The following is a 25,778-nucleotide window of genomic DNA, read 5'->3' on the forward strand; positions in this document are numbered from 1 at the left end:
AATAAAGGAAAATAAAATAGCAACACCAGAAGGTGATCACAAAACTGTAACTGAGGATTTTCTATAGATCTTTAATTTCAATGACCTCCCAATCACATGGTGTATATGTTTAAATGTAATTGTATATAGCAACTATATCTGCAGTTTATATAGTTAATAAATGTTGTTGTTAAAAAAACCTGTTACTTTTAAATCCTGATGTCACCTCTTCAGCAACCATATTTAAAACATCATCATGACTTAGAGATTTTGCAACCTATTTCACAAAAATAGGTTATTTAATAAACTTCTTCTAAGTACAAAGACTTGGAAAACTTAAAATAATTCACCATATTAAGAAGGCATTTGACATGCTTTTCTATGAGGAAAGTTTCTTCCATTAAAATTAAACGTAAACGTGACCTAATACCAATAATCAATTTTAAGAAATTATTGGTATGGAACTGTCTTCCAAAACAAACGACTACGCTAATTTATTGCTTTCAGTAATCTGAAATAATTACAGAATAATTATTGAACAATTTGAATAATTTCAGTATAGAACGCATCAAGTTCATAGGTCCAATTCCTTGAACTTATAAAGGATATATCACTGAACCTTCAAACGTAAATCTAGTGGAATCAATTGCAATTAATTTATCTTAATTTCCCCATTACAATAAATTTTTGGAAAGGTCTAAAATGATTTTCAAAGTCAAGACTCTCATGAAGTCCCTATGCAAACTTAGTTTACAGTTCTTCACTGCATCTGACATTAGAAATCTTAGTTAAATATGCAGATGTGCCAGAGAGATGATTACGGGTAAGTCACTCAATCTCTCAGTGTTTCAGCTCCTTGGCTCTAACACAAAAGCCAGTGCTTTTGTTTTTCTACCATTTGTTTATCTGGTCTGCCTGAGGGGTCCTTGAAGACAGAGACTGACTCTTATCACTTGCTTGCAGAATACCTTAAAGAATCGGGGTCTGAGTTTTACCCACACCTTGAATATAACATAACATAATCAATAACTTTTTTTTTCTTTTTTTGCAGCAGTGTTAGTTAGTTACTGTCACTTCTTTTGAAAATGAAAATACACTTTCCAAACACAAAGAATTCTGGTTTTGGAGTATTTGGCCATTATGCTAAACATGTTTTCCACTTTTAACAAAAGGAATATTGTTGATATTGTGCTTTTGAAAGCAGCAGCTTTAGCTTTCTTTGAGCTAGCTTTCTGTAATATTCTTATCAGCTTTGTGCCAAACATGGTATTTCATATCAAAAGTAATCAGCTGAAGCAACCCCTGCTGTCTTTATGCAGAAGCACTTTGCAGTTTTTTACTGTTTTGAGTTCTGGATGAATAACTTCTTATTCCTTTTATCCTCCGAGGTACTTTGAACACTATGCAAACATGAAGAACTTGGCTTGACACATTTACTTTATTTTTTTCTTTTAAAGAATGACAGACATTGGAGAATGCATCCACAGTTCAGCACCCATCTTGATACTCAGAAACAAAGAGATGCCATACTTCAAAGACTATTTAATTTTTGTCCTTTTTTTTGATAAACAAGGAGTTGTTTATGAACAAAAGTGGAAATAATGGGGCCTATCTTCCTATGAAGTTGTGTCTTGCAGTTGGATTCACTGAATGTCTAATAAGGTGCAAAGTCTCATGGATGCTCTTGCAGTAGCTGGGTCATTTGTGGTCAGGCTCTCCTACCCATTTTTATCTCTCCAGCCTGTAGAGGCTGTAATGTCTCTGAGAATACTAGGCCACACTCAAATGTGGTTGAAAATGCATTACTGACAGAGGTTTGCAGGAGGGGATGGGCAGAAATTCCTTCTCACACATGCCATGTGATTGCATAAGCCTCAACATTTAGGAAAATAGACTAAATGTTAAAAGATTTAGCCCGTGCCCTGGTAGCTCTAGTTTTTGATGTGCTGTAAAATGCCCGAGTGAGACCAGTCATTGGTGAGAATATGTCTAAAAGATGCAATGAGAATCTGGCCTCCCAACACTTCCGAAGCAAACACCAGCAAAGGCCATTCCAAGAAAAACAGAACAAAACAAGAACACTCCATAGGAGAAAGGAATGGCCTCTCTGCTCAGATTACCTAAAACGATGTACTGTAAGGGAAAGTTTGGCTTGCTTGTTCTTTGGCTACCACGCAGCCTGGCCACTACAAAGTGGCAACTCACAGAAGTTACACCAGCGTAACCATGCCACTGTATGAGTGAATACATGTACCACCAGTGCAAACTGCAGAGTGGCTCCTTGCATCATTTTACAAAAGGGTTATAAATGATACACTTCCAATTAGTAATAAAAATGTACTTCCTCAATTTCTAATTCAGTACGTTTACAGTGGAACCAAAATGTAAAAAACACTTTTTTTTTTTGGCAATGACCATCAAATATGGTAGCCAAGGTCTTTGAAGACTATCAGAAAAAATGAAGCTTTATGCCAACATTTTGCTATCAGCTGTTAAAAATGTATTGTGTCTGTCCGTGACTTTAGCTCTCCAACCTGCAAAAGGATGCAGGTATGCACTGGCCCAACTTTATTTTGATTTTTGCATCTGTTTTAAACACTTTCACATAGACCACTGTACTGAACATGTGAAAACAAAATCCAGGCTGTTGTTGTCAACTAAGACTATGTTTAGCAAACATGAAATAAAATTAAACTGTTAGAAAAAATGTTCTTAACACCTCCCTTACAGTCTCCCATCTTACTCATCCCATGTCTTAATTAGAAACTTTGATGACATGATAGGAAATGATCACCTCTCTATTCTCAAATGACTCCCAAACTGTTGACTTCAAACTACACACAGGTACTATCTAGCAAACTTTAAAAAGACTAATTGGTAAATCCCTTTGATTACTAGGTAACATACACTAATTTTTAAAATATTTGTCTACAGCACATAAATAATATTGGGAAACCATAAGTCCCCGAGACAGCTGTTTACACTGTCAGAAAAAAAATCTGTTGAGTAGTTGAAATCTGTGCAAATACAGTACACAGAGTCGAATAGTTTTAAACTAAGATCATCTAAAGAAAGGATGGGAGGTGAAACATTTGACCAAGGAGCCTGACATTGTAGATTTTTGGAAATATCCTCAAGCTTCTTCAGTGGATGATGAATATCTACATGAAAACAAACATTGCTACATGAGACTAAGTTTGGTTTTATGTGTGTCCCGCTGTCAGCCCCACTGGCCTATCCTGCTTTTCAGAAAGTAGGATTGAGCACTGATCATGTTGTCAAGGAGGGTGTCCAGAAATGATGGATAAACCAAAAATCCCTAGTCGAGATAAGAGCAGGGAATTATTTCTCGTACTTTATCCCTTAAAACATTAGATCTCCTACTGCAAGATAGATACAGGACCTGTTTCTAATATTAGAGAGTTAGGAGACCCTTGATCTTAACATCATGATCTCATGAGCTACAAAAAGACCTAGATTATTTATGATGATGATTATTTATTAGATATAAACTTTCTTTTCCTTTCCTAAATAGCCAGAACATACATAGTGCCAGTACACTATACAGAATTGCTAAACAAGATTTCCTTGAAAAGAATTGCCTTGCTTTCACAGACTATATGGCACTGTGGGATGTTATAACAATATAAAGGCAGTAACTTTAGAAGACGTATGGGAAACATTTTTGGATTTTATTCCTCCTGAATAATGCAGTCCTCAGCCAGCACAACCTTTCTATGTCACTCTGTCACAAGCTCTCAGCAAATATGCATTATTATGTGGCCTCATGGAATATTTCCAGACAGGCTGATGTGAAAGAGGCACCGTCTCCAGAAGAACAGCAGCAAGCACAGCTGCATTAAGTAAAGGAACACACCGCGTCCTTGGGCACACAGATTACACAGGTCTCCTCTGTGTTGTTATTCTGCTCCTGTCATCTGAGAAGTGGGAAAATAGGCCCTTTGTGGGCTTACCCCAAAATGCGTCCTGAACCCAAAGAGCATCCACGAGGGCAGTGAAGCATCCCCTGCTGTGGCTGGAGGGCAATCTGGAAACGTGGATCTGCGTAGTACATGGGTAAATCAGCTCAAGTTATCTGTTTGACACATTAGACTTATCTGTAGAAAATCTGGTAGTCATTGCAGACTGAGAACCACAACCCCTCCATTCGGATAAGGATTCACAGGTGCAGCAAAAGCTCAGGTTCCTACTGAGAGAGTGAACTCTCTGCCAAATATCAAATCTCTGCATGAAAACACCAACAATTGTGCTGTCATATCTGTGATGAGCTAAAGGCAAGATCTAAAAAAAATTTTAAACTGAAATTTGAATCTACATTTAAATATGAATATCTGATGACCTAAAGCAAGACAAGACTGGTAAGAAGAGATGTCAGGAGTAACTAACATACCCAAAAAGAGTAAACAAGCTCTCTTGAATTTTAACTTCACAGACTGATGTAAAATAAAAAAAAAATTTCTTTTTTCTTCTGAAGGTAGCCTTCACTGTAGAGGCAGCAACTAAGATACCTATTATATAGCAATTATAGCAACAGAGCTATACTGTAGACTCAACTCAATGTGTTTTGGTTGAAAATTTAATCAGAATTTTCCAGAGATGGCATGTATGTTCTTCAAATGAGTGAATAATAAAAGACTATTTAAATTATATATTCCCTTGTAATGGTACAGTAGAATCTGTTTCCACATTTTAAACAGATATTCTACAGTTCTACTAAAGTTCTTAAAAAATTTACTGGGTAGTATTTTAGTATTCTTCTGTCAGTAAAGACAGAAGTTTCAAATAAAAAGAATGATCCAAAAAGAAATGATGTGGCTTATACATTCAACTTCCAGGAAAATGAAAGCACTCCCTGATCCCACTCCTCAGGCCTAAAAGGTCTTAGAATATAAATGCATAAAAATAATAGTTACAGAGGATCAGCCCTGATTCTCCACCCAGTTCTGTATCCCATCTCTGGCAATCATCAAACCCAGATGTCACAGAAGATGGCAGGAGAAAACTAAAACAGCAGACATAGGATCACCTCCTCCTTCTGAAGTCTTGCAGTCCCTAATAATCAAAGACAGTCTCCAGGTGAGAGGTTTGTCATTTTCTATGCCATCCCCTTGTTGTCTTTTCTAATTGGTCCTTTCAGTTTACAGCACTTTCCTGTATTTTTAGAAGGCTAGAAAAGAATGACTGAAGGAGGCAAAAATATTGTGCAGTGTTGTTAAAATGGCAGTTACCAGAGAATCGTAAAAAATTGGACGACTGAAAGTTTCCTAAATTGGGGGCCACATCACGTAGCAAAGGCACCATAAGCAGGACAGAAATTCAAGTGCAGGAGTAATGCAGACAGCCTGGAAGTGCAATTGAAAGTGGGCTTTGAAAATCTGAGACTCTCCGCAGGAGAAGGAGAGCGGGTTTGTTTCAAAGGCACACAATCTCACAGAGATGTGGCAAAGACTGCCACTCCATATACAGGATTGTTTTCGGCCTGTACATGTATGTACACATACAGATGAAGTTACACATACATTTTTAAATCTGCCTGGTATATTCAGAGACTAAACAAACAGCAACACATTTTCAGTTTATCAGAAAAACAGATCAAAAAACACAGTAACTGTTCCTGAGCTGGAAATAAAAGATACAGAAGTCTTATTTAGGACCAAGTGAGAATTCCTTGTGCATGCAGACTTACAGAAGGCTTTTAGGGAATTTAGGGTTATCTTTAGCATTTCTATTTTAATTTTGCATTCTAAACAACATATTCGACAATGATCAGAAGTGGCAGTCAGGCTAGTAATTTGACATACATTAATGAGTGATGTGATAAAGAAAAAGCTCTGTTGTCAAATGTTACAGGAAACCTGGTGTACTGCAGATTATCAGATGAGTCACAACTGTATTTGCTATTTGTATTCCTTCAAGTCCTTCATGGAATGATAAATTACTTTAAGATAGATGTATGTTGAAATGAAAGAAAATCCTGCATTCTCAACATAGGATTTACACAAACATTTTTCACCTGATCCTTAGATCCAATAGCTGAAGATATTATTCGTAATTTCAAGAACCATGTAAAAAGTTTCCCTGCTTGAAAGAAAATGTAACCTTGTAAATAACAAGTAAATTATGTAATGTTCGTATTATGGTAGTAAAGTTGGGGTTTTTTTTTGTATAGCACTGTCTCATAAACTATGTGCTTTGCGACATAAGCTACCCGTAACTATAAAAAACATTTTGCAAGGTAAAAATGAATACAGCTGTTCTAAAATCTGTAAAGATATGTATAAATTGATCCTTCATTTAACAGAATGGTACTCTGAAAGACAATCATGCAAATTAAATAATTAATTATTGTGCTTTTCAGTGCCCCAGTTCAATAAGAAGCAGTCACACAAATCTTTTAAGATTTCAAACAGATGCCTATCTCGAAACTCAAAGGAAGTAGTGATGCATTTTTAATTGCACAATTACAATAATTTTTCATGGTTTCTAAATGGATTAGTTCTAAAATTACTTGTCTACTAGGAAAACATCTCTACAGAGCAGTTATCTGATATCACATTTCTAGACAATGCCTTCTTTGTCATCTTGTCCTATTTCTCGTCCTCCTTCAAACGTTTACTGAACACTGTTGCTTTTTTGAAATTATACACTGAAAAGAATTTACTCTTCTCTTTAGTAAACTTCAAAGCCTTTCCCTTAGTAAATATGCAGCAAAAATTCTGTTATATACAAATGAAATTTAACTCCAATACACAATTCAACACTTGGGGTGTTTGAAATTAAGAACCCATTCTATATTTTGTACCTTAAATCTATAACACAATTCCCTTGGAATAGAAGGGAATAGGGAATTATTAGGAATTTATTGCAATTCAGACCCACCGATGGATGGAAGAACATGGCTGAAACTCATCCCTTGACAAATGGATAGGATTGTAATCAGTTACTTCAGTTCATATTCTGCAACAAATTTCTTCATGGAACAAACTTTGTTTCACTTACTGGAGCTTTTCCCCCTAAATTACACTAACAAAAGTTTACTCTCTGTGCTTTAAGAAAATATTTACTATGATGTCTACCTCTAGGTTTCTTCCTATTTCAAAACAAAAATAAGAAAATTTTGTCTCCGTGATATATCATGTCCAGTGGTCTCAGAGAAGACAGAGTCTGAAGAATGGTAGCTAAACTCTACTCCTGCCCAAAATCTATAGTGGCAAAAGGAAGATAGAAACTAGAAAGTGAAATTTTGAATTTTCAGTGGTTCTGATATGAAAGAAAGCCTTAAAAAAATTCCTGAAACTGGAAAACTGTCCCCCACACCCAAATGTATTAGAAGCTCCACCGCATGCTGTTTCAGAAAGGAACTGTGTTGCTTTGTATCTGCGGTGACTGGGTGAAACTGTCAGTGCCTACCCTGAAGCTATACGTTTGTTGTGAGGAACAGGGGGAGGGCAGCAAAAGACATATTATAAAAATGTATCATTATTTCAGACATTTTCTCATATAATTGCTCCTATTTTGATGAGATAAACTTCACATCGTCTTAAACATGCTCTTTGCTACTTCAAAACACGTCTTTAAAAACCTGTTCTATATGTACAATTCTTTGCTTTGAACGTTCAGGTTGGTCTTTCAGAAGAAAGCAGTTATTGTCAATCCAACACAAATATATTGAAAAAAATCTACTCATAAGTTAGGAGTTTCAGCAAAATATTTATCTGATGGTTGCTTTAGTTACATTTGTGTCCCTTATCTACGTAGATAGTAAAGTCTCCAGAACATAAACTACATTTCATTCTGCATTAATAAGGTATTCATGTAACGAGTGATCAACCCTCACTTCAGACTGTTTGCAATGCTAAAATATAAAGTGAATGAAAATCAGTAAGTCAGTAAGAGGACTCCGGGGAATACTGTTCCTGCTTGAACACATGAGAAAGAAACAGCTTCATGAAAACTGGTACTTAAAATCTAATAAGGTGATTGAGCTAATGCTTCATAATATTTCTCAATGGAGACAGTAACTTCAAGTCTTCTCCCTCTGTTCTGCCTTTGTTTGCACAAAAAAACTTTGTCAAAATATCTTTTTGTCTGTCTATTAAATTTACTGAAACTGGCCGACAGGTTCAAAAGTTGCTGGCTGGACTACTGACAAAGGGACACAGCAGGATTTCCTTAGGAAGTCAGGCTAATCAGATTGTTTAAAAAATATCCAAAGTGAATTACATTTTATTTTCAATTTGAATTATATGAAACTAAATAAATTGTTTGCAGAACTGAGCCTTTTTCACCCTTTATGTTTTTGCTCCCCCCCCCCCTCCTCGATATAAATAGTTTTAATTTGCCTTCTGAGCTTACTTTTTCTCAGATTGTCAATGTGGCAGCTTCCTATTTGAACTAATCCTTTAAAAATCACATTTAAGATATTTCTTACTTATTTTCCTATATAAATATGTGAAACATTAAAATGCAGTTTCAATATACATTTCCATTGCTCATTTTAGTCTTTCCGTAAAAGTTCCACAGGCAATATTTCTTTTGGGTTGGAACAGCTGACTTTCCTGTCATAAAATGCTAACATATAATATATGCTGACTTACGCTATTTTGGATATAAGATTAATTTTTAGCTAACACTTAATCATAAAGGTATTTACTAAAAAATGGAAAAATTAACTGTCATCAGCCATGTTACTATTGCTATTTGTAGTTCAATGGAACTGCCTTTATAAACCACCTTTGTTACAACCTTAATTTCCTAATGGACAACACTGCCAAACATTTCAGATTGTTTTAATCAAATTAAGTGAGTACAGGGGCACTTCCTTTTCACCTACTCTGTCGTTATTGTAGCCAAAGTACACATATTTAATACTGTCAGATTTCCATCATAAGTCATTTCCTTCAGCCTTGCAATTTTATTTGTACCGTCCTTTGAATTTCCTTTAAATTCCCGAAATATTTCTGCTATGTTTTTTCCAGAACTAAATTTCAATTTTCTGTGTATGACCTTGTCAGTACGATAAAGAAAACGATTCTTACTTTGTCATTAACAATGCAATATCTAAGACCCAATGCCATTTTTAATTACTGCCACAGTTCTGCCTTTTCATTGTCCTCAGCACCGTAATTCTTAATTTCTCAGTGCTCCTCAGTCTTAAGCAGATGAGAAGGGATGAGAAGTAAATCACGACTGCAACTTACCAAGAGTTCGGAAAGGTCTTTGATTTGGGGTATGGGAGAAGAAACCAGGTTTCAAAGCATTTGTGATCACAATGTCAAAATATTCTTCAAAATCGTTCCTAGAAAGTAAAGGAAATTGAATTAGTTGAACTAATGAATTAGCCAAGATCCCACTAAATACTCTTTAAGACTTAAGAAAATAGCAAAACTCTTCTTTCAGGCACCTTCTCCTGTCACTTTTTTTCCCGATGCTTGTTCAGTGTCATTACTGCCCTTCTTTTCCAGAGGTTGCCACAAGCGAGAAGACAGCTGGCTGAGGATCCACAGTGCTGTACCTTCAGGACCACTCATTATTTGTAAAAAGATGTTCCTTGGCCCAGGGAGTCTTTAAATCTCAGGAGAACATGTAACAGATGACATATTTTAAACTCGAGTGACAACATGTGCATAGAAAAGTATAGAAAGATGTAAGTGAGGGATTTTCTTATAAATCAGAATATACGAAGTCAAGTGATGGGGTAGGAAGTAATGGAAGACTGAAGCCACTTAAACACAGGTGCTTGTATCATTGGTATCCATACTGTATCCATCCATCCACAGGTCTAATGCATGTCTAAGATTCCACTGTAGTCAACACAGCCATTGAAGTCTAAAGGGTGGTTTCACATACCCTAAAGTTGAAACACCATTTTGTTAGCTAAACTCTTTCTTCAGACTCCACTGGCTGCTCTGATTAAATCCCCACTGGTTACAGGGAGGTTAGACATGTGGCTCACAAATAAACAACTACCAAGTACAAGTCTTAATCTGCCAGCTGAATCCCACCACTAAATTCAGATTTTTCAAAGATCATTAGGTCCATAAGAACACAGATTGATATCTGAACTCTGGAAATCCCATCAATTTAAATTGCACTGAATGTTTCAGCATGGTATATAAGTGGGACTTATATTTAGGTATTTTTTAGACACCTGTGTAGAAGTCAATAACATTATAAAGCCAATAGGTAAAACAGGCAACCTTAGGAACATTCATGCCACCTGTCCTACCGTGACATGGACTATTTCTAGAGGTGCCAGTTATTACTACTGTAGCAAGGGAAGGGCCTTCTTTATTTTAAGGAATCTAATCTCACTTTTTACATCATCAAGTTGGGAATCATAGCAAGAAATAATACCAATATTGCCTAGCTACAAGTTGTGGAATCACTAAAATATGAAATTAGACAAATGTTGCTTAAAGAGTGGTGATTTTTTATTATTGAAAAATGTAAACATTCCCTGTCTGTGACATTTATTATTTTATTAGAAATGTTTCATTGCTTAGGTAATTTTATTGCCATGAGCCAGCAATGTGCCCTGGCTGCCAAGAAAGCTAATGGGATCCTAGGATGCATTAGGAGGAGTGTGGCCAGCAGGACGAGGGAGGTTCTCCTTCCCCTCTACACTGCCCTAGTGAGGCCCCATCTGGAGTACTCTGTCCAGTTCTGGGCTCCCCAGTTCAAGAAAGATGAGGAGCTACTGGAGAGAGTCCAGCGGAGGGCTACAAGGATGGTGAGGGGACTGGAGCATCTCTCCTGCGAGGAAAGGCTGAGGGAGCTGGGCTTGTTCAGCCTGAAGAAGAGAAGGCTGCGAGGGGACCTAATATATGCTTATAAATATCTCAAGGGTGGGTGTCAGGAGGATGGGGCCAAACTCTTTTCAGTGGTGCCCAGTGACAGGACAAGGGGCAATGGGCACAAACGGAAGCATAGGAAGTTCCGTCTGAACATGAGGAAGAACTTCTTCCCTCTGAGGGTGACGGAGCACTGGAACAGGCTGCCCAGGGAGGTTGTGGAGTCTCCTCCTCTGGAGATATTCAAGACCCGCCTGGACAAGGTCCTGTGCAGCCTGCTGTAGGTGACCCTGCTTCGGCAAAAGGGTTGGACTAGATGACCCACAGAGGTCCCTTCCAATCCCTACCATTCTGTGATTCTGTGATAACATCCAAAAAATGATGGATACACTTGCATGGAACAAAAAAGTCACAGATGGCAAGTCCAGCATGGGTACAGTCACTAAAACGCTGTCGACAGTAGAGGAAGTTTACTGGAAGTAAACTAGCTAGCTGTGTCATTTTCAAATAATCTCCCATAACACTGAGATATCTTAAACAAAAAATGGAATGCTTTCCCTATGAGCATATATTCAAGCTTTCATTTTGTGCTCTAAATTACGTTCCAGCCTTAAAATAGAATGTCTTTAAATTTCCTCCCTCTAATGAAATTTAGCTTTGTCTATTTTTCTCCACTTGCGACCATATGTAAACCTTTACCTTTTTAAAAGAACCAGTATCACATACGACAATGGTGTGTTTTTTAAAATTAGCTTCTGTGTGGAAGATTCCAGAAGTTGAGCAAACAGGCTTGGCTCTTCTGTCCTTGGGTGAAAAGTATCAACAGAGGTAAGCTTTTCAAATTAGCATATGGTGCCAATAATGCTTCCACGGTTAAGTTAAGCTTGAACTTTCAAAATAACACGAACACTTCAGGAGCACAATGAAGACTTGTGGGAACAGTGGTGAGAGCTTTGTGTAAGAAATTCAAACCAGAATGAACAGTTTTCACAAGATTTGGTTAACTTTTTACTAATTTGTTAAAGAAAAAACTATGTTTTGTGTGAAGAGACATAATATTTGTGGCCTTTTTTGAATCATACTAAATCTGATGTACAAATCTACTGATTTTATGAGAGCCTGTACCTGTGTTAAGTTACTTTGCAACATCATACATGATAACATCTGTTCCAGTTACTGCTTGTGCTTGGCATAGTGGCCTGTGCTTACAGTAAATGGCTAAAACAAAGAGTAGGATGTATCTCACATAACTTTCGCCATCTAAAAATTGCACGCTGAATTCACAGCTAGTGATCTATGCCACAGACAGAGCCAAGGGAGAAACATCCACATTCTTAGAAGGCAATTCATCCCACTTATTTCAGACATAATTCTATGGTACAGAACGAATTGCCAAGGATGATGCCCAGTGTCTTCTCTCCACTGACCACAGAGGGAATCAAAATGACCAGCTTAAAAAAAAAAATCTAGCTTTTACATGGCTAACATTCATGAAAAGGTGAAATGACACTCAGCTTCAGTGACTATGTGATGATTGACTCGTCTTTAGGTCTGCTCCTGCCAACACTCAGACATCATTAACTGGACACGCATTCTCATGGTAGGTAAGCCTGAAAAGTCACACCATGACGTTGCCACTTGTGTGAATGAACTGGCACTTGCTTCTGTTTGTTTACATGCCTTATACACTGATCCCACCAATATGTGTGCGCTCTGGCTGGGAAACCGTTCTCTTTTGATTTCTAAATGAGATTTTCTCTTAGACTTCCTCTCTCATTACCAAAATGTCTGTCAGTTAAGGACAACTTGGTCAGATGAAAACAACTGGAATAGTTTGCTCCTGAAATGCAAAGTGATACACTTAAGCATGAATTTCCCAGTGCTGCTTTTATGTGGACAATAATTTCTTAGCCAAAAAGGAACTTCTTAAATAAAGTGCAAAAAAGTTAACAGTTTACAAGGTAAGGGAGTAAGAGGCTAAAATTCACACATGTCTCTGCTTCTCATCTTTATCCTTAGGTTTTTTTTGGTGTAATACTATACAGTTCTGAACTTCTCAGTATCATAACATTAACTGAAAGAATTAGGGAAATAAATTAATAACGGACTACACAGATGACGTAATTCAAAAGGGTTGATGTCAAGACTAAAATGCAGTTAGCCTGGTTAAGGGCAGAGATAACAGGTGTGAACCCAGACTATATCCCAGTACTGCAAAAAGCCACACAGCTGTGTAGAGACTTCTTGTCTGATGTAACAGGCATGGAACAAACTAAAGCTAAAATAAAAAGTTTAAATAAATAAAAAGTTTAGAACTTTTTTTTTTTAAATACTTCAGTAAGGTCTAACTGAACTAGAGTACTCAGTTCTCCAGAAGATGTCTAGGAAGCCACACTGCATGAATCACTGGAAAATATGATTGCAGTAAACAATGCAGAACATCCTACACTTATGTGGGAAGAGACAGTGGTCCAGTATCCTTCTAGCAGAAAATCTCTTTTCTGTCTTTTGAAAGGCAACTGACCCTCTCTGCTACCTTGCTTACTGTCTTCCAGCAGGATCCCTGCAGCTGCCTTAAACAATTGAAACATAATTCACCAAGGAAAAGAAAGCCAAAATCATTACATGTGGCCAAGAATTCAGTTGTATACCAAATTTTCATTCAGAAAACAACTAGATGGATCTACACAAAAGAGTTAATTCACAGGCATCTTACTCATAAGAAGAATTGTTTTTTGTGAGGAGGTAGATTTTCCCCTCAAATGAGCAAGTATAATGTTCACGCAAGGCAGTGAGAACTGGCACAGCTCCATTCAGCATTTAGCCCAGAGAGTGCAAAAGAGGAGTGATACTGGCAGGACTGGTTTTGGATGATAAGTCTGTTGTTCACCTTAGCTGTGGTTTTCTTACTGTGTTGCTGTATTCAATCTGCTGTTCCCCTGCATATCCAGACAGCCACGGTTGGCTCGCATTGCACTACTTTGTTTCTTCGATTCGTTTATTAAACAGCCTCACCGTGTCACCCACCTAGCTATCTGCATCACTGATTAACAGGGGTCTAAATGATGGTTCTGCTGAATTTCACTGAATTTGACGTGATCAGTCACGTTCTTAACATTACAGCTAAAAATAGCAACTACAGTCTCAACCAATTCCAAAGTGCAATGAGCTACCTGTTTTATCTTTTCTGCTGTGATCTGCAAATGCACATTTCTCATGCACAACCATCTCTTGGAAACCACCACTGGGAATAAGTATTAGTAAGCTTTTCCATGCAGATTTACTGCAAGGAAATGAAATTTTTCTACTACTTGCACTCACCATTGGAGAAGCACAGAAAGGAAGTGGCTTAAAAAAGGCATTCTAGCAAAAAATCATCATAAAATTTGGATTCAGATGACGTATTGGATGTTGGCCTGAAAGATATTCCCTGTCATTTTCAATCCCATCATCATGCCCAGAAAAGATGAAGGATATAAGTGTGCTGTGGGTCAGACACAGCTCACAGGTTCACAGATGGACTACTTTGCCTCAAGTACCCTGCATCAAATGACCAGAGAGGCCCACCAGAAATGTCAGATTCGAATAATTCACAACACATAATGAAACTCAAATTAACTTCTCTACAGCTCAGGCTTATCTCCACTTGCTGTCTGGCAGATATAATTTGAAATGGACATTTCACTTACCCAAGAATATGTTCACACAGGAGCCTGCAATAGTCACTGTGAGAACTAGTAATTAATAGCAGAATCTTCCCGGCATTCTTCAGTTGTTTCAGCCACTTTTTTACAGACTCAGGACATCTTTGTAAATATTTGTCTGGATTTTTTTTCACTTCTGGGAAATAAGTCCCACAGTCTTCTAAAAAATTAAGAGATAATTATGTATTATCCAATCCTGCTCACAAACCACTTAATCCACACAACAAATATCCTTTTATGTGCAAACAATACAATTTTAAGAAGGCGAAGCAAAGTTTAAAATTTTCCCTGGGTTGTAACTCAGTATAAACCAAAAAAAACAATCAAACCAAGATGATACACTGTAGCAGAAATAAGTTTGCATGACTTTGCTCTTTTATAATGGAATTTTCATAGTTATTATGTTTTATGTTCTCATGCTCATAAGAGTAAATAATGCATAAATTACAGATCACAGTGTTACACCACAAGTAATTATTTCCTGTTGCCTTTGCTCAATTTTGGGATACTCATTTTGTGATTTTAAGATGAGTCTAATGTTTAGAAAATGTTAAGGACCTGAAATTCCCAAGAACATCTATTCAGTTACCTCTGACACTTTAGCTTAGCATTGTCTGATCAATCACATCCATTTTAATATTTTTGCATTTTTTACAACTAGCACTTTATCTATGAAAGGTTGATAAAACAAACTGGCAAAACTCACAGGTATGTGGAATACTAGGAAAAAACGCAAAAAAAAAAGCAATTCCAGCTTCAGTAATGCTCTTTTTTTCTGAATATAACAGCAATAGAATTTTGCAAATACACTTGGAATTTAAGATTTTAAAAAGTGTGCAATAAAACTACGTTGGCAATAAAAGTTACCTATTCACTAAAGTCATCAGTAAATATTTACCTTGTTATAATCCATAGCTGCTTTACGAAGACATCAAATTAACATTAAACTCACCTTTTTTCATCAGTCCTATGATCTAAGACTACATATTTCGTCTGTGCTCAAACCCTCTATGACCAAAATTATCAAGCTAGTTAAAGGTCTAAAAAGAAATGTAATAGTTGTAGAGACAGAAATGATACCAAGCTTTGGCTCTCAGTCTGTGTGTTACAGTATAATGAACATCATCATAGAAGATTATTTTTCTTCCAGCATTTGTTCTATATGCAACTGTCTGTGGTCAACTTTGCTGAATGATTTAATAAATCCCAGACATTACTTAGCCTTCTGGTATGTGAGTAATGCTATTCTCTGGTTTGAAAAAATAAGATTTAAACCACTTGAAGTTTAGCTATTTAATGAAAGAGAACATGTGTGTTTGAAACAGTAGCATCAAAGAAAGACTGAAAGATGCTGGGTGCTAAACATAACGCTATTTCATAAATTACACATTCAAAACGTCTTCAGATGGCAGGAAAAAAAGACTCCCAAAAGAAGTTTCAAATTGGCTGTTCTCACTGCAACTAGACAGGAGGCAAAAGTGTCTTAATCTGTACTGTGACTTGACAGATTCCTTTCCAAAAGCTACAGAGTGGACTACTATATCTGAGGAAAGTCTCTCAAACAAAATCTCCCAACTCGTAACCAGGTCACTACTCCAGTCCTTCACAGTATTTAGGTCAGGCTGTGTAACAGCCTGCACCAGGGGAATACGAGCCTGTTCCTGCAGCCAGCATTATGGGATGCCACGACGTTTGCCCTGACAGCTAGCCAAGAGCAATGATTTTTTTGATTAAACAAAGTAGATTTACAAAAGAAGGTTTCCTGTAGTGATTTTCCCTGCTCTTTTCTGGGGTGTGAATGTGAATATTATTTGGGATGTGCAACATAGTTTTTAGGAGCAGAAGCTGCATTTTTTTTCTGGTATTATCATTAGTAATTACATTTCATACGCTATGCTGTGATATTTTTTCTTCTTTGCTGTTTTGGAAAACGCACAACATTATGTGAGAATGAAGGGGGATACAAACAAAGCAAGCTTGGCATTAGCTCTCACAGGTTCAAACAATTAAAAGAGAGATGGCAAAGTTCATTTACATACACAGTGACCTATTACTCTTTTTACCCTAAGGTAAAAAGATCGGTTTTATATGAACTTTACTGTTAAAATCACAGAATCATAGACTCTTTAAGGTTGGAAAAGACCTCTGAGATCATCAAGTCCAACTGTCAACCCAACACCACCATGCCTACTAAACCATATCCTGAAGTGCCACGTCTACACATTTTTTGAACACCTCCAGGGATGGTGACTCCACCACTTCCCTGGGCAGCCTGTTCCAATGCCTGGCCACTCTTGCAGGAAAGAAATTTTTCCTAATATCCAATCTAAACCTCCCCTGATGGAACTTAAGGCCATTGCCTCTTGTCCTATCACTAGTTACTTGGGAGAAGAGACCAACACCCCCTCGCTACAACTTCATTTCTCTTTGTTTTGCTTTCCTTACCAAATGCCTCCCACGCTCCACTGACCATTTGTATTGGGTTAGCATGGCAAGGTTTTGGTAGTGAGGGGGCTACAGAGGTGGCTTCTGTGAGAAGCTGGTGGAAGCTTCCCCTATGCCCGACAGAGCCAATGTCAGCTGGCTCCAAGACAGACCCACCGCTGCCCAAGGCCCAGCCTATCAGCAACAGTGGTAGCACCTCTGTGATAAGGTATTCAAGAACAGGAAGAAGTTGCTGCTCAACAGCAACATCCAGAGCTGGGTGCAAGACTCCAGGTCGGGTCTCACCAGAGCAGAGCAGAGGGGCAGAATTACCTCCGTCGACTCGCTGGCCATACTTTTCTTGATGCAGTCCAGGACATGGTTGGCTTTCTGGGCTGCGAGCGCACATTGTCGGCTCTTGTCCAGCTTTTCACCCATCAGTACCCCCAAGTCCTTCTTGGCAGGGCTGCTCTCAATCCCTTCATCCCACAGCCTAGCTTGTACTGATAGCAGGGGTTGCCCTGAGCTATGTGCAGGACCTTGTTGAACCTCATGAGGTTCACATGGGCCCACTTCTTGAGTTTGTCCAGATCCCCCTGGATGGCATCCTGTCCCTCACGCATGTCAACTGCACTATCAGGCTATTAGGTTGGTCAGGCAGGACTTGTCCTTGGTGAAGCCATCCTGGCTGTCTTGAATCACCTCCCTGTCCTCCATGTGCCTTAGCATGGCTTCTAGGAGGATCTGCTCCATGATCTTCCCAGGCACAGAGGTGAGGCTGACAGGTCGGTAGTTCCCAGGGTCCTCCTTTCTACCCTTTACAAAAATGGGCACAATGTTTCCCTTTTTCCAGTCACCAGGGACTTCACCTGACTACCATGATTTTTCAAATGTGATGGAGAGTGTCTTGGCAACAACATCAGCCAGTTTCCTCAGGACTCTGGGATGCATCTCGTCAGCTCCCATAGACTTAAGTATGTTTAGGTTCCTCAGGTGGTCACAAACCTGATCTTCTCTTACAGTGGGAAGGACTTTGCTCCCCCCAGTCCCCACCTTGCAGTCCATCCATGGGAGAGGTTTGGGAAGAGAGGTTGCCAGTGAAGACTGAGGCAAGAGAGTTGTTGAATACCTCAGCCTCCTCCTCGCCTGTTGTTACCAGTTTGCCAGAATTGCTCATCAGGGTGGATACGCTTTCTTTGAGCTTCCTCCTCAGGCTGACATACGTGTAGAAGCCCTTCTGATTATTCTTTGCATTCCTTGCCAAGTTCAGCTCCATTCGCAACTTGGACTTCCTGATCCCATCGCTACACAACTGGGCAGCGTCCCTATACTCTTCCCAGGATACCTGTCCCTGCCTCCACTGCCTGTGCAGTTCCTTCTTGCTCTTTAGCTTGACCAGCAGGTCTTGGCTCAGCCATGCGGGTCACTTGCCTTCCCTTCCTTATTTCTTACACCTGGGGATCGAGAGCTCTTGTGCTTTATGAAAAGCGTCCTTAAAGATCTGCCAGATTCTTTGATGTGTAACTAATTTAAAGACTGAGTAAATTTCATCAGTGCTGTCTTCTTTGTCCATACTCTGTGCAGTATCTGCTACATGATAAATCTGTGATATTTGGTCTTTGAGTTACATCTGCAGTGGAAAAGGTCAACAACTCTGGATGCAACATATAAGCTGAAAGAGTGTCTTATTCTAGTTTTCTGTCCAGACCCTTAAGCCCAATTGTTAACTGCACACAAACAATGAATCAGTTCTTGACACTGGGAACTGAAGTTTGCCTCTGGGCTGTTTGCCATATCAGGCAGCGATACCTTAGAAGAACCCTCATTAAAGCATAGTCAACTGTAATCCAGCTAACTTGGCCCAGCAAAGTAGAGTTTAACTTAATTCCTAACATACTATTAAGTCTGGTAAACAGAGCTTGGTTGAATATATACTCATATTTGTAAAGGATTTTAACCACCAAAGCTTGCAAGATTTAATTGAAAGCCAAATCAAATAAAAGCTGAAAACCTTGCTTGTTATGTCAGGCCAAGAGCCAGTTTTGAGGAGGATAGCAGAGCCACAGGCACCTTGTGGAAGACTTGTGGAAGTTTTAACATTTAGCATCATGTCAAGCCTTCACAGTCAAATGGAATGACTTGACAGTGAGAAACGACTCATTTCTTCCAAGGGTATATATTACCACTATGCTGTATGCTGCACTTTTTCTAAATCAGGAAAACCATAAAAAAAATATGAAAACTCTACGGAGCAAAGAGTCAGTGAAAAATCAGAAGCACTAACACAGAAAATAAGAAAGTGAATTAATGGTAACAACAGTTTGTTTGTTTGCTAAAATAAGATTTTACGCAACTGTCATACAACTCTGTTCTTGAAAAACAAAAAAGTAATTCTTCAGAATAACATGATTCCTGAGAAATAAGAAATGTCTCTAGCCTGCAGTACCTTCCTGATAATGCCTATGGACCATCCAAATTTCAAAATACTCTTAAAAATGGAACTATAAGCACAGTTTAGAGAAGTTATGTTGGTCCACAAATTCACTGTATTAAAATGGGGGATTTGTGGTCACCACCAGATCTTCAACTGACAGTTTGCTATCTGTACACTGTCCAAAACAAAGTATCTACATTTTAATCTGTTTTATGAATATCACTTAATATAAGGCTATACGGACATTGACATGTATTAATGCGTATCCACAAATCAGTGAAAGTAAAACAACAATAACAAAACAAATGTTCTAACTTTCACCTTGAATGTCTCTTTCTACTATTTTCAGTTATCTGCACACATCCAAAGCCTGCACTAGTAATCCCTGGCTCTTTAGCAGTGAGAACACTTCCTCAAAATATAAGAAAGCATTTAATTAAAAAAATGGAAACAAGAAGACTATGACAATCAACATAACAATCAACATATTTACCCTCTGTGACTGTATGAGAAAACTTAATCCAATTATGTGGATCAGGAAAGCAAACATCTAAGGATTTTATGCACAGCTTTGGAATTTGTTATACGTATGCTGTCACAGAGCAAATGTAGTTTTTCGATTTCCATTCTTATTACTAAACAGCTTGGAATTTATCTGAAATCTCTGAAATACAGCCTAGGATAGCAAATTAGCAACTAGTCTCTGTAGGGATTTATAATTATCTTCCAAATATACTTTAAAAAATAATAACTGCCTTTGCAGAAATGTAAGCAACTAAAATGAGTTGTGTAGAACTGCCACATCTTAAAGTCCTGTCAGTGCCTCTAAGCAGATCTACTGACCAACAGATGTCTGTTGTATTTTCAAAGCAATATAATTTCCTCTATGTACATTATCAGAGGTTCCCTTAGTGTCCATTTTGGGGGTTTGTTTTTTCTTGTCTCATTTGACACTGTAATTCAATCAAGATATTCTTTGCACTGTCTTGTCTTACAGTTTAACTGCTCGTAATACAGCTGTGACAGCAAGTGCGATGGGAACTACGTGTAGGTGGAAATGCAGAACCCCCAGACCAAACTCAGAAAGAGCCTGTAGAATGCTTGCCATGACTGGCAGAAGTCCTCCAGCATAGACAATAACCCTGTCTTTAATCCAACTGCCCTCCTCTACTACAGTCACAGAATTACTTTACTGAAGTATGCAGTTTGATGTTCTAATACAATACCTCTATTGGGGAAAAAAAGAAATGTGGATTTCTCTTGTGCCCTTTATTACACTACTTCTCCTTGGCAGGGTCAGTCTACACCCCACTGGCTCTGGACTCCTTTGGACTCCGTGTCTGCAAATCCACACTGCCAGGACACTGCAGTTTTCATCCCTTAACTGTTATTTGGGTTATAAAAAAGTCAAATGTTCAAGAGGTATATTTCTGGGAAGGTTTCAGTCCAGAACTAAAACACAGGAACAGTGTATTTTTCAGTATTGTCACTGCTTCTAAGGGGCACCTACTTGATTGAATTAAAAAGAATTTATCCACTATTTATATGATTTACCTAAGCAGGAAGGTATGAGGCTAAAAAAATCCATAGAATTCAGCCAAGAAAAATAAACTTTCAGCTGCCAATTTGTAGCTTGTATTTGGTGGCTTTAACAACTAACCACGTCATATAATGAAAGTAGTATTTGGGAATGTGTCTTTTCTCTCCTTTAAATTCAAAGGGAATTTCATAGCTTAGCTAGGGAATTCAAAGGGAATTTCATAGCTATCAATACCCATAGCCAGATTCTCTGCAGCTCTGATGCAAGTAAGAACTTATACGTCTTCCTAAATTTTTGTCTGAATGCAGGCTTCTAGGTAAGAGTTATGAATTTGATAAACAAAGCAGAGCTGAAATAAAGTGTTACTATCAACAATGATGCAGACAACTGTATTAGTTGTATTTTGCTTTCCACTGTAGTCATACAGCACTTCAGGTTTTTAGAGTGAACAGACACTTCTTTGACCACTGTTGTCTTATTCTCCTGTCTAAATTAACATACCCAACAACTAACATAAGCGTTCAGAAACACAAGAAAAATACCTTCATTACAGAAGATTTTGCAGAAGAATTTACATTTCATATAACAAAACCAAGTAGAGGAGAAAGGAAGTGATGGCTAAAATGATACTAAACAAGTTGTCTTTCATTTCCTTTCATTTAAGCTGAAGTGCGTACTCCAGTAGGAGCAGCAGAAGCAAAACAAGAGACAGAGGGAAGGAAATGTTAACATAACGCAAGATAAGAAAGCAGTGAAGCATGAAGCAGAGACAACTGCTTCTGGATGCCTAGGTTCAGGGAGATATCAGGAACAGGAAGCAACAGCAAGTCACACCTCTCCTTCCCTCGGGAGATAAAGATGTTTAAAAACAGAATAAAAGGATGAGAGTCCAGGAAGATAGGTTAGGAAGAAGCAAATGTCACAAGAGCAAAAAAGAAGTGTGACGGATGTCATATATTCTGTATTTTTATGTTTTCTGCAATTGTCTCAACTCCTTTCTGCGCAGTTTCTTAACAGACCAAAGGGTTAAGGATCCTGGTCCAGTTCAGGCAGGAAGAATACTACCTATTTACACCTCTTAGCCAACTAGGAGTAGACATGAAAAGAGGATACTGAGTTTGGAGACAAAGGAGATGTTAGTATTATGGTCCCAAATCTCTCATTCTCACCTGAAAAATAATAGAAGCAGTATTTCTGGAAGGAGAAAAAGGAAAAAGAAAGGAGTATGGGTGGGTTGGACAGCAGACACAATAAATTCAGAATGACACCTTGGTGAGTTGCTGCCCTTCATGAGGCTGAACTTGGCAGCATGATGAACCTCTGCTTGTTGTATCCAAGAATGAGCTTGTGTGCTTGGATATATCAGTGGCTGCCTACAAAGCAGAGTATCTTTCAAGCTACTCTTGGATGTACAAGAGGAACAGAACAGGAAAGAAAAGGGGAAAAAATTATAGATATCAGACAGAAGAGAGAAGCTGAGAAATATGAAGGGAACTGAAAAATAGACCAGTATTGAGGACAGGTTGCATTCTATTAATAATGCATACCTGCAGATAGGGAACACGTATCAGTATGTTGAATCAAATTAAAGAGAAAACTTTTCCTCCTATGTTCTCATAAAAGTAAGGATTTTTCTGACCACAGAGTAAATGCTTCGCATGTGGCACTTTGGTTTTGAACAACTCACATATTACCAATGGAAATACAGGATCCACTGAATCTCCATTTGTCTCTTTGGACTGCGTATCTGTTAAAGCAAATGTTTACACCTCATGTAACATTAACCTTCTCAATATTTTTAGCATCGTCTAGCTCTGGTCAGGCAGAAACAGATTCTATTTTCTAAAATAATAAACTATTTTCCAGTGATGACAACTCTATGTTCACCTTGATAAATTTCAAGGGGGTGACCAGAAGGTAAGGGTCCGTGGTGGGCTAGGGAAAACATGACTACTTGGATTAATAATGACTGCAGGGCTATATAAATATTTAATGTACTGAATGAAACACTTCAGGAGAACACACAGAAAACATCACCTCTGCAAATATTTCATGGGTCACTTTCTCTTCTACTCATTTTCTACTCCTGTGGCCTACGAGTAGCTTACTGCAAAAATGAGAATGCTTTGGCAGCTAAAGACAGGTCTCAAACTAAAATGAGGCTGAACAACTAGTAATTCTTCTCAGGGAGCCAAGAGCAGCCCTTGTTTCTTCTGGTCTGATACAAGGAGGCAGAAACCACCATGCTTCCTCCCACCCTCACATTTCTGAGGTGAGATCCCTGTGCCAAAGGCTGTCGGGAACATCACAAGACCTTTAGCTCTATTTAAATGGAAGTCATAATGTCAAAATTAAGACACTGTTGCTGTTCTGCCATCTCTTAGCTGAACATCACCCCCCACCCCATTATCTACGTTTCACAGTGGACTGAAGACCTCTGATGGCCAGCCCAGAACTTCATGGCTACAGCTTTCAGGGCTGGCCCTAACCAAAGTCAGCTTCAAGGTGAGGCTGTACCTTTTCTTGAAAGCATAACTTGTTAACTACTTTTTCCCAAAAGCCTTTCAAGCAAGCTTAAAAACTACCATTTCCTGACACACACGCCCTCTCATCTGAAAGAACAAACCCATTCAGTCTGTCCCTAATCTTCACTCTTTTGCTTCCTAGTCCTGCCACATCTTCCATTGCATCAGCAGTGTTCTGGCTGCAGAATGGTCAAGGCTCTAGGAGTGCAATGCCACAGCCAGATGCTTGTGTGGTTTTTGCATGTAGAGTTATTCTTGCTTCTTTTTGAGGTCCATTGACACTGCAAGAGAAAGCCGGGCTATTTTCGTATGTTATCTGTTCTTATTGGTGTTCCCAAATGGCTGACATCAGCCCAGCCCACTTCTGGCTTGCTGGTACAACTGCTCCCACTGCCAGTTAGTCCCAGTCTGTAGTCCTTGCCCTGCCTCATCCCATGTTTGCAGGTGCCTTCCTTGAGTAATGGGTAACAACACAAATTAATGAAAGTTATGAGTAGCACATGATATGTGGCAAAGTCTGCAGCCTGACTTCACGAAGACTTCTAACACATGACATTTGTTAGAAAGGTGTCTACATGTCTGTAGTTTGAATGACCTTCTACAGCTTTGTATACATAAAGCTTGGAAACAGCATTTTTTTCTTTCCTTGTTTTTCTTTTCCTTCTGGTTTTATGTTAATATTTACATCACCATAGCAATGTTTCCTCGATACACTATAAAGCAGGAAGGATGTACCATGCAGGCAGGACAGGATCCGTGCTACACTTCAGAGGAAATAATTTCTTTCTCAAAATAATTCACTTCCTTGATTTACATTACTATGTTAGTTTGTTGTGCAACAGATCACATTTATCAGACTGTATGAGAGTGATTAATTTGTGTTCACACTTTTTCAACCCATGGGCTGAGCACTAAACTCATGCAGAGGTAACTACCATTTGTTGGACAAACACATTCAGCTAAACCAGTCTGATTCTCCAGAATTTCATAATCCCTACTGCAATCTGTGAGAATCTAAAGTGATTATTCTGCAGGTGGAAAAATCTGTTTTGTTCCATGGTCAATAATGTCTTCTTACAGCATTCATGCAACATGCTTACCTATGGTTGGAAGTGAAAGATACAGTGATTACTCAAAGTAACAAAATCCACATTTTTCCCTCTTGTAAAAGATTTACATTGATCATTTGTTACAAAAGTATTGCCATGGTGTTAATGTTCATAGGGAGACAACCTATCAGTGTGAAATTATCATAAATATTCTGAAATCTCCTTCTTCACCTATACTCATGTTGCTGAAGCTACCGATCCTTCTACGTTTATTTGTCATACAAGCTTGCTCTTTGCCATAGAAGTATATTTGAGATTATTCTTCTATATACATGACAACTATTTGCATTGAACACCTTCTTTTCCCAACCAACTCTGCATACTTAAATGCCTGTTAAACACTACCTAGGGTCAACTCACACATCTTAAAATACATCCCCTGGCAAACACACCATAAAAAAACTGCAAAACAATTTAGGACAGATGGAGGAAATTGTTTTGTTCAACTGAATACAGCTAAGAAGGTGGGAAATGTGATCTGTTCAGGATGCTGCTGTAGGCTAAAAGAAATGCTGGCACCTAATTTGACGGGAAGTCCAATATTAGAGTACATTTTTATTTACAGATCTGATGAGTCTTACTTGAGTCCATCGGCTTGTACGAAACATACTGTTACGTTCTCTGTGGAAATGAAATGCATAATGAAGAAACAAAATACAGTCCATATTATAGTGACACCCAGGCTATAGGTTGCTGATTAACAAACTAGAAGTCCTACTCAGCTGTGCTGCTCTACCAACAAGACATTATTTATCCGTACATCTCAAATTAAAAAAGGTCTGGGGAGGAACTGAAACTGGTTTTGATGCTTTGTAAGCACTAGCTACTTTGAGGCACTTATTACAGAAAGAATGAAGTTAAAATTTTCAGAAATATTTTTACTGGAAAGAGTAACGTTACATACCTCTTATATATGCACATTTATATACTAAAACACACACATACACAAAGACATATATGTATGTATACACACTGTAAAAAAAACCCGTAACTTTTCTTAAAACAAGAAATAATCTTTTTCTTTCTCCCAAGGAACTGCACACTGAAAATAACTCACGATGCTAATTCCAACCTCCGGGTCTACAGTTGCAAGCTTTCTAAATGGGTACTGATGGACCCATCTCTTGAGCTGTATGTAGACTCCAGTTTTGCTTGCTACTTAACATTCTTGTACAGATGCCACATCCACTCTTCAACGACAACCTGATGAGCAATGTGAAACCACAAGCAACAAGCACTACAAGAGTGT

General features: G+C 38.3%; 1 protein-coding gene across 1 annotated transcript in view; it reads right to left on the reverse strand.

The window, feature by feature from the left end:
• The window catches only part of NT5DC1 (5'-nucleotidase domain containing 1), a 150,561-nt gene that overhangs the window by 34,958 nt on the left and 89,825 nt on the right, over positions 1–25,778 (reverse strand). The window contains exons 7-8 of the mRNA XM_075414180.1: positions 14,483–14,657; positions 9,201–9,298 (exon numbers count right to left, since the gene is read on the reverse strand). Of these exons, the coding sequence (XP_075270295.1) occupies positions 9,201–9,298; positions 14,483–14,657 (273 nt within the window). The remainder of the gene's footprint in view (positions 1–9,200; positions 9,299–14,482; positions 14,658–25,778) is intronic.

The sequence above is a fragment of the Opisthocomus hoazin genome, chromosome 2, assembly GCF_030867145.1.
Source record: "Opisthocomus hoazin isolate bOpiHoa1 chromosome 2, bOpiHoa1.hap1, whole genome shotgun sequence".
NCBI classification, from domain to species: Eukaryota; Metazoa; Chordata; class Aves; order Opisthocomiformes; family Opisthocomidae; genus Opisthocomus; species Opisthocomus hoazin.